We start from the raw sequence: 9,906 nt of genomic DNA, 5'->3' as shown, positions 1-9,906 counted from the left end.
ATGAATAAAGTGCCTAATAGTTTCTGTGTCTTCTGAACCTGCAACCACTTCACTAAAATTTTAACTGTCTCTTCATTGAAAAAACAGGTCAATTTTTAAAATGAGATAAGACACTTGAACAAAGTAATTTTTTGAATATATGGTAGGGACTCTTACAGCTTCACCACAGGAAACTAAGCTCTAAGCCCGCTCAGTTGCTTAATGGAAAAGCAAGTTGGTATTATTTCTCAGATTTGTAATGCTCTGTTAAAACAAGGAAGGTAATAACATATCACTTTTACTTCAGTAAAGATGAGGTCTTTTCAGTCTATGATTTTATTAAGCAGAAAGCAGCAAGCCTACTATGAAGTCTGTCTGTATTGGCCAGAGACCAGGGAATTCAGTGCAACTAACACAGAGGAAGGTGTCTCAGAGGGCAGGAACTGCTGAGATTCTTTGCCCTCCCTGTCTGCTCTAATGTCGTGACACTAGAGCTGCTGGGACCTGGTCTGCAGCTGATCAGTTCAATATTTTCCGACTGCCACTTGCAGTAGGCAAGGACAGCAAAATTCCACTGTGGAGATGCAATGAGTTTATCTGAAGTCTTTTTTTTTTCCTGCTTATTTAATTTGTGGGATATTTGCATATCCTTGCACATTTAATTTCCATTCCACTGGCATGTGCTATGCATATACACTGAAATGCATTTAATTTTTCTGCAGATACAGATGTATGCTTATGTAAGGATCTTGAGAATTCGGATGGCATTTGAGTTAATACCAGCAGCAACTCTGCATTTTTAAAGGTTACTGTTTCTTAACAGTTTTTAACAGACTCATTTTTAAGCTCATTCCTTACCATTCTTTTAAAGACTGTGCATACTTAAGAGAGAGATAGTTTTTCAATGTAGCTATTTCTGCCCTTCCAGAACACAAGCATAGCAAGAAAGAGAGAGAAAGAGTAAATTCAATTGTCCATAGATCTCATCTCTACATACTGGCTATCTAATAGATGAGATCGAAAGTGCTGACTTAGAAAGGAAGGGATAATTTATAGGAAAGATAATTGTGTTCTTTTCCTGTATTCAATCTCTAATGGGGCCTGTTTTTAATAATAATAATAAAATTTTATTATTTTTATTTTTTTATTATTTTAGGCAATAAAAACAGACAGAAGCATATGCGCTAGATTTCCTCCACACACATAAAATTTCAGAGATTTAAGTGGGGTTTATCCCCCCTTGCATCTTTTTGAATGCTCACTGAAGACAAGAGAGGTCACCTGCTGCATGCCACTGCTCAACAGCTCACCCACTGAGACCCCATAACTCTTCAGGCCAAAGCACTTTCACAATGGACCACGTGGGTTGATGAGTCTGCTGCTGCAATGCTTCTACATCCCTCTCTAGATGTATTCGAGCACTTAAAAATCTTTGACTTCAGACCCCATCAGAAGGTAACGTCTTTCCACTCTTAGTGATGAAATCTCTCCAGACGTGGAGTATGGCTGTGAGCAGCACTCATAGCTGTCTTCTCACAGAATAAACACTTGGATGCGTGCAGTGCTGTGTTGGGAGACAAGTAGTTTGCAGGGGTCAAGGCCTCTGGCTTGTTTTCAGAGGCCATTAAGTGGTATTATACATCTCTGAATTTTCCTAAGCACAAATAAACAGAGACTTGAAATAAAATGGAATAAACTTTAAATTCTGTGCAAAGATAGTAGGCAAGGCAGAGGTGGGGGAAGGAAAAAGCAGGGAAGGGAAGGGAATGGAAAAGCATGGAAGGATAGGTAGATGTATTGATTTGAGTGTTTAGTTACAAGGTAAACAACATGTGTGTAGTGTCTTTTTCATAGGATCTGGTTTTTTTATTTAATGCTCCTTTTCCACAGGGATTCACTTGTATTAGAAGAAATACCACTAGGAACTATTGTGAATGAAAGCACTGATTATTTCCCAAGGGGCAGGGCAGGTAATCCAGAAAAACTCAAGAGATTTTGAGACATGTGAAAATTTAGGTCAGTGCATGCAGAAAGTGATTTGTCAGCAATTTCTGGACAAAATGGATTTCCACTGCAGTTTAGTTTGAAATGAGGTGAGTGAAGCCCCAAAGCAGATAGCCTCCAAGAAACAATGAGTTAAAACATAGAATGTGAGGCATTTGAAGAAGACATAATATTAGGGAACACATAGAGCAATTAATCAGCTAAAGCATGAAACACAAGGACAGGAAGGAGATAGGGATAGGGGGAACTGATGGGCTAAGCATGTTCAGGGCCAACAATGTCAAACTGACCCTAAGAACTCTGCCAAGCTATAGAGACCAAGCCAAGTACACCGGGAATTAACCAAATTAGGAAAGAGGTTCAAAAGTTTAAAGAGGAAGACTCATCGGAAAGACCCCGTCTATGATGAAGGCAACAGGAACGACCACCTGAGAATTCCCCAAAAGAGATGTCTCCACCTACGCTCCGCCCACGCTCCGCCTACACCACGCCCCATATGAATATGCATGATTATGTATCTGATCTGATGTAATCCTATACACAAAATTGTATATAAGGCTTGCTTTTGCTATGTGAACTCAGAAATCCATTTTGTGATTTCTCCGACGCGTCGCAATAAAATACCTCCTGCTTATCTGACTTAGGCTGAGTCTCTTAAGCAGTTATTCTTTGCCTTTTGGGGCAAAATTCGGCATCATTTTCTGGCGACCCAGATGGGACCAGACAGGAGATCCGGGCCCTGAGGTCCTCCCGGGCCGGGTCCGGGGTCGGGATTCTCTGGGCGCCCCTGACGAATTTTTGTCAAGAAGAGACCCCCCCCCTGGACTGGCGCCTTGGTGGACGGAGGGTTCCCTGCATCTCCTGCTTCAATTAAGAGGTATTTTAATTGTTTATTGGTTTTATTGGTAAGGAAACGGGGGTCAGACGTGACCGCCCGAAGGGAAAGCTGGGGGACGCCCCGGTAACGAATCCCATTGGGTTGCTAGCATTGGTTTGCCAGGGTTGTGGCTAGCATTGGTTTGCCAGGAGATTCCCGGCATTGTTTTTGTAAAGAAAAGGACAAAAGTCCTGCTGAAAGAAGTGTTTGTTTATCTTGGTATTTTTTGGTCTGTATGGGAAACTGTTTTAACATTGTGTTTGATGTTGTAATACTGTGAATTAAGGGTTAAGAACTGAAACTGCTATCTGAAGAGGTCTGTCAGCCGGTGATCTTTTGTGTCTGTTCTATGTGTTTGTTGCAAAATCTTACAAAAAAATATTTTGCTGCTCTCTCTATAATTTTTAGAAGAGAATAAGTTGATAGATATCCGGAAGAAAATTGTGACCTCCTGCAATTGTTACACTGTCTACGGTTGCGATTGCACGAATCTGGCAAACTGGTGTCTCACGGTCTGTAGGTGACCTCGCGTGACCAAACCCGGTAACAGTCTGTTCTGATATAGACCATAAGGTAGGAATTCCTTTATAAAGGTGTGAGTGTATGGTTGAGAGTGAATGAGACGCAGCATCGCTGCGGCGCGAGAAGCCAGGACAAAAGCGACTGAAAATTGTGTGAAGTGTTAAAACCAACACAGGGAATAACTATGGGAAGTCAACAGAGTAAGGACGTAAATATGAAAACCCCCTTAGGATGTATCCTAAGACACTGGAAGGACTTGGGAGGGATCCCGGGGGGAAACATAAGTAAAAAGACACTCCTTAAATATTGTACGCAGTGGTGGCCGTTGTACAAGTTAGATGACAATGAGAAATGGCCGCCGGAGGGAACAACTAATTATAATACTATTTTGCAATTGATGCTTTTCCTTCGCCGACTTAACAAATGGGATGAAGTGATGTATGCTGACATGTTCTTTACCCTAAGAAATAAACCGGAGTGGCAAAAAGAGTGCGGGGTAAATGTAGCACCTCAGGACCCCCTAGTGCTAGCCCTGGAAAAAGATAAGAAAGGTTCAAAGCCTAAAGAACGGTGCTGTGATGCATGTAGCATTGGGCAGCAATGTCTTAAATTGACAAGAAGGGATAGTGGAAAGGAGAGCGAAATAAGCCTGTGGGAATACCATCCATTCGCCCCAGGACGGGAAGGGCCTCTTCCCAGGCCAAGGGAGGAACAAGGGGATCCTAGCCCCTTAAAGGAGCTGGAACGATGGTGGAAATCTAAGTTTGGGCACAGTCCTCAGAAACTAGATAACACTTGGGAGGAGGATAGCCCATTAAAATCGGGGATGGATAAGAAGGAAAGCAGCCCGCAGGGACCAGATAGTCCACAGGGGTCGGGAAGCTACAAGGATGTTGACAGCCCACCCAGATTAGAAGTTGAGAGGGAAGAAGGCAGCCCACATGGAACAGAGAGTCGAGGGGAGACACGCAGCCTCCCCGAACTAAGTCCATATGGGGATGGTAGTACACCCAAAAGTGGAGGTTTTGGGAAATCAGGTACCTGTAGAATAGAAACTAGCACACCGAGGACTGGGGATAACTCACTGGGAGGCAACGTCTCTAAGCTAAGGTATAGTGAGAAAAATGACACTGAGACATGCGAAAGGGAGGTAGAGAACAACTCACAGAAGCTGAATATAATAATTCAGATAGAGGATAAGAGAGATGGAAGGGGAACAGAAGATGAGGACAGTAGCCCGGAACAGGATAGGCGCCGGCAGATGCGGGAAGAAAGGCGACAGATGCAGAGCGAGGCGCGGCTGGACTGTGTAAACCATGCCAGGGGGGTAGTAGGAAAAGAGTTAACAGAAATAGAAGGTGAAGATGAAGAACAGGGAAAGGGAAAGAGAAAAGAGAAAAGAAAGAATAGGGAAGACATTGAGGCACAGGAAGATCCTGGGGAAGGGACTAGTCATTCGTATTATACCAGATCTGTGGCACGGAGGGAAGCAAAGCAAGAAGAGGAACGGAACCATACAATAGCTCCTCTCCGACAACTTATGCCGATGGTAGGAGAAAGGACCAGGGTAAAGGTACCGTTCTCCACAAGTGATCTGAACAATTGGAGGGATGAGGCAAGGAACTTCAGGAGGAATCCAGAGGGAGTAGCGAAGAGGTTTGAATTAATGGCAAGGAATTTAGATATTGATTGGGAAGATATAGAGGTGATGTTGTCAGAATTGACAGATACAGAAAGGGAACTCGTATTGGAAACAGGAAAACGACATGCTCAAGTATTATCAGGGAGACTAGAAGATAATTTCCCCAGTAGTAAACCAGAATGGGATCCGGGCAACGAAGAGCACTATCGACGATTGGTGCAGTACAGAAAGCTGATAGCGATGGGCTTGCGTAATGCGATCCCTAAGGCTATCAATTGGTCGATGTTATATGACATTAGGCAGGGAAAGGATGAGACCCCGTCAGAGTTTTTGGATAGACTTAGGGCAGCCATGAGACAATACACACCCCTGGACCCAGCAACGGAAGAAGGGAAACAACACCTGTTAGGATTAATGATGGGACAGAGTAACCCAGACATCAGAAAGAAATTGCAAAAGCTTGAACATCCAGAAAATAAAAACCTGGAGGCCTTGTTGAATGAGGCATGGAAGGTATATAATAATAGAGAAGTTGAGGAGAAGAAAAGGGAGGACAGGAGGATAGCTCGAGTAGTGGCTGTGGCAGTGGCAGCTCAGAAGACAGGTCACTCGGAACCTGGAACCAGGGGTAGGGGTAGAGGCTACCCGGTGAGAGGGGGAGGAAGGTTCCAACCCCACCCAGCTAGAGTAGGGCCAGATCAATGTGCATACTGCCTACAGACGGGACACTGGAAACAGGAATGCCCCCAGTTAAAGAGAAGGTTAATGGTCACCACTACCACCACACAGCAAGAAAGTGAATGAGGGGGACCGGTGGGCCATACCCTAGCAGACCCACTGGTTAAAATGGAGCTAGGGGAAGGTAAAAAGGAATTGGACTTTTTGATTGATACGGGAGCAACCTTTTCAGTTTTAAATCAAGAATTGGTACCTAAAAGTGATGAATGTTGTGGGAGCAACAGGCCAACCAGAAAAGGCTTACTTTTTGAAACCTATCAAATACAAAATTGGGAAACAAATGGGAATACACCAGTTTCTGTATTTGCCAAATTCGCCAAAACCTCTACTAGGGAGAGACTTATTAGAAAACTTGGGAGCCATAATAAAGTTCAAAAAGGACAGATTTGAATTTCAAGTAAAAGAAGAACAACTGATTACAGCCCTAAGCCTAACAATCAGTTGTGTGAAACCTAAACCTGAGAATCACAATTTTGAGCGAATCCTGAGCGAGGCATACCCATTAGTATGGGCTACTGATATACCTGGAAAATCAAAACAAGCAGCACCGATTGTTGTTGAACTTAAAGATGGGGCAAGACCGGTGGTAAGAAAACAATACCCTTTGAGAATAGAAGACAGGAAGGGGATTGAGCCCATAATCAAAAGGTTTTTGGAACTGGGGTTATTGGTAGAATGTGAATCGGATTTTAATACACCAATCTTGCCAGTAAAGAAACCTAATGGAGCTTACAGACTAGTTCAGGACTTGAGAGCAGTAAACGAAATAACCAAGATATTACATCCTTTAGTTGCTAATCCATACACGCTTTTAACTAGACTCAAGGATAATTTGGCCTGGTTCACTGTATTAGACTTGAAAGATGCATTTTTCTGCCTTCCCTTAGCTCCCGAGAGTCAAAAGATTTTTGCCTTTGAATGGGAATCTGTAGATAAAGGAAGAAAGACCCAACTTACCTGGACGGTATTGCCCCAAGGATGGACAAACTCCCCTACGATTTTTGGGAATCAGTTAGCCAAAGAATTAGAACAGTGGGAAAGGCCGCTGGGAGATGGCACCCTTCTGCAATACGTAGATGACCTTTTAATAGCAACAGTGACAGAGGAAGAATGCATTGAATGGACTATTTCCTTGTTAAATTTCCTGGGTTTAAGTGGATACCGAGTCTCTCAACAGAAAGCACAGCTGGTGCAAAAAGAAGTAGTGTACCTGGGATACGAAGTCTCCAGAGGACAGCGATCCCTGGGAGCAGCTAGGAAAGAGGCCATCTGTCAAATGCCCAAACCAGAGACGGTGAGAGACCTGCGCGCCTTTCTGGGAATGACAGGTTGGTGTCGGCTGTGGATCTACCAGTACGGGATACTTGCTAAACCACTGTACGATTTGTTGAAAGAAACCAAGGATGTTCTAGTTTGGACTCCCGAGGCAGAAGAGGCCTTCAAGAAGTTGAAGCTGGAGCTAATGAGGGCACCGGCTTTAGGTCTCCCAGATGTATCAAAACCATTCTGGCTGTTCTCCCATGAACGACAAGGGATGGCCCTAGGAGTCCTGGCACAGCAGTTGGGAACACACAAGAGAGCTGTGGCCTACTTCTCCAAGCGACTGGATGAAGTAAGTAAAGGATGGCCAGGCTGTCTGAGGGCAGTGGCTGCAGTGATAATTAACATAGAAGAGGCCAGAAAGCTCACACTGGGCCAAAAGATGACTGTGTTAGTATCTCACACTGTGTCAGCCGTGCTGGAACAGAAAGGCAACCATTGGTTGTCCCCTTCCAGATTCCTAAAATACCAGGCCATTTTGGCTGAATCAGATGACGTAACCATTCAGGTAACTAACATTGTGAACCCAGCTTCATTTCTAGAAGGGAGAGCCCCAGCAGAACCCATCGAACACGACTGCCTGGAAACAATTGAAGCCGTCTATTCCAGTCGCCCAGATCTCAAAGAAGAGCCGCTCGAAGGTGCGGACAACTGGTTCTCAGATGGCAGCAGCTTCGTGAAGCAAGGAGTAAGAATGGCTGGCTATGCAGTCACCACTACAGAAAAGGTAATTGAGTCAAACCCCTTGCCTGCAGGGACTTCAGCTCAAAAGGCAGAGCTGATAGCTCTGACCCGAGCCCTGGAATTGGCAGAAAACATGCAAATTAATATATGGACAGACTCTAAATATGCCTTCTCTGTTGTACATGCTCATGGGGCCATCTGGAAAGAAAGAGGACTATTGACTACACAAGGAAAAACAGTCAAACATGCGGAAGAGATTCTGCGATTGCTAGAGGCGGTCCAACTCCCAGCACAAGTGGCCATAATGCATTGTAAGGGACATCTGAAAGGTAACACTATACCAGAGATAGGGAACAGGAAGGCAGACACAGAAGCTAAATTGGCGGCCACAAGAAATAGGGAAGCGGAAATAGCGGCCCTAATACCAGGGGAGCTGGATATCAATATCCAGCCAGATTACCAAGAGTCAGATCATAGATGGATTCAAAGGAATAAGGGCAAAATACTAGAAAATGGTTGGGGTCGATTAGAAACAGGACAGTTAGTGATACCAGGAAACGTGATGTGGCAGTTTGTGAAGGCAGAACATGAGAAGGCCCATTGGGGCCTAGATTCGCTTTACCAATATTTGCAGACCAGAATAGCAGGACCAAAATTATTTACTACTATAAAACACGTTACGTCCCAGTGCGAGCGGTGTCTGAAAAATAACCCGAACACAGGAACCAAAGTACATCAAGGAGCCATAAATCGAGGTAAATTCCCAGGTGAAGTATGGCAAATTGATTTTTCTGAACTCCCAAGAAAAGGGGGTTTTCGGTATTTGTTGGTACTAACTGATACATTTTCTGGGTGGCCTGAAGCATTCCCTTGTAGGACAAATAAGGAAAGAGAAGTGACCAAAGTACTGTTGAATGAAATTATTCCACGGTTTGGGGTACCAAAGAGCATTTCCTCGGATAGAGGTACACACTTCTGTGCAAAAGTGGTGAGAGCAATAAGCAAAGCATTACAAATCAAATGGCAACTACACACACCTTATCGCCCACAGGCCAGTGGGCAAGTGGAAAAGATGAATCATCTCATCAAACAGCAAATTGCCAAAATATGCCAGGAGACTAATTTGCAGTGGTATCAGGCTTTGCCTATTGCTTTGCTCAGGCTGAGAGTCAAACCAAGATCAAGAGAGAAGTTAAGCCCATTTGAAATTTTGTATGGTAGACCTTACGCTATGCAAGTTGTAAATGGAGACGTTATAGACCAAATCGGTAATCAGTATATTTATGATTATGTAATTACGGTGGGGAAACAGTTTGATAAGAATGCTACTGTGGTAATAGAACACCAACCTAAGCAACCTGATTGCAAATTGCATCCGTTTAACCCCGGTGATTGGGTATATGTTAAGAATCTTTTAGGAAAACCCCTACAAGAAAAGTGGGAGGGACCTTTCCAAGTGCTGCTGACTACCTTCACCGCGGTTCGGATCAAGGAGCGACCTACGTGGATCCACTATTCACGGGTCAAGAGAGCTCCGGAAAACAAACAAGAGGAGATCAAACCTGCCCTAGATGTACAGACTTCTGAGTCAGCTGTCTCCGCAGGATCACGTGAGAATTCAACATAAACTAACATTGACTTTGCCAAAACCTTTATCCCTCATAGCAGAATTTAATGCCGAAGCTAGAGCTGCATTGCGTAGCACGCCAATACAGTGGACAGGGTGGGTTGAAACATACAGTCAACAAGGACCTGACCCACAGGACCCTATTCACGATCAGCCGTGTTTTGGGTGTGGAGAAAGAAATTGTGTGGGACTAATTGGATTTCTTTGTGGAGGTTGTGATAGAAAATTTTGGAACGTACAAAGTTGTTTACTGGACCTCCAATGTTATGAGTGTAGCTGCAAAGAAGCAAGGGAGAATGACAACTATTTGGCCTTAGAGAAATTCGCCAACAGATCCATTTTAGAGGCTAGGGAATTGTTTGAAGCACCCGAACAAATTGTATTAGGGTGGTGCCATTGGAAAGTACACCGCTGGTTACAATATTGTTTGAAACTTAGTCGTTCTAAGGTTTTATCGACCCGTTGCTATTCTTCTGTCCCACGACATCCACTAATAAGTGACCAAATTGGACC

At 44.0% G+C, this 9,906-nt stretch overlaps 2 protein-coding genes across 2 annotated transcripts; both read left to right on the top strand.

Annotated features, from left to right (window-relative positions):
- The first annotated feature begins 2,104 nt into the window (after positions 1 to 2,104).
- LOC131564154 (uncharacterized) lies at positions 2,105 to 5,958 on the top strand. The gene is made up of 2 exons (XM_058814446.1): positions 2,105 to 2,860; positions 3,269 to 5,958. Exon 2 carries the CDS (start codon positions 3,567 to 3,569, stop codon positions 5,826 to 5,828), a length of 2,262 nt encoding a protein of 753 aa, XP_058670429.1. The 5' UTR covers positions 2,105 to 2,860; positions 3,269 to 3,566; the 3' UTR covers positions 5,829 to 5,958.
- On the top strand, positions 5,850 to 9,407 carry LOC131557671 (uncharacterized; the record flags this gene model as incomplete). The annotated part of the gene is given in 2 exon segments (XM_058805111.1): positions 5,850 to 5,968; positions 5,970 to 9,407. Coding segments are annotated over 2 exon segments (3,543 nt in total), but the record flags the coding sequence as incomplete, so codon positions are not given.
- Between the last annotated feature and the right edge of the window lie 499 nt (positions 9,408 to 9,906).

This window comes from Ammospiza caudacuta, chromosome 1, assembly GCF_027887145.1.
Source record: "Ammospiza caudacuta isolate bAmmCau1 chromosome 1, bAmmCau1.pri, whole genome shotgun sequence".
Taxonomy (NCBI): Eukaryota; Metazoa; Chordata; class Aves; order Passeriformes; family Passerellidae; genus Ammospiza; species Ammospiza caudacuta.
The sequence above is the reverse complement of the archived record's forward strand: the minus strand, read 5'-3'. Positions and strand labels throughout refer to the sequence as shown.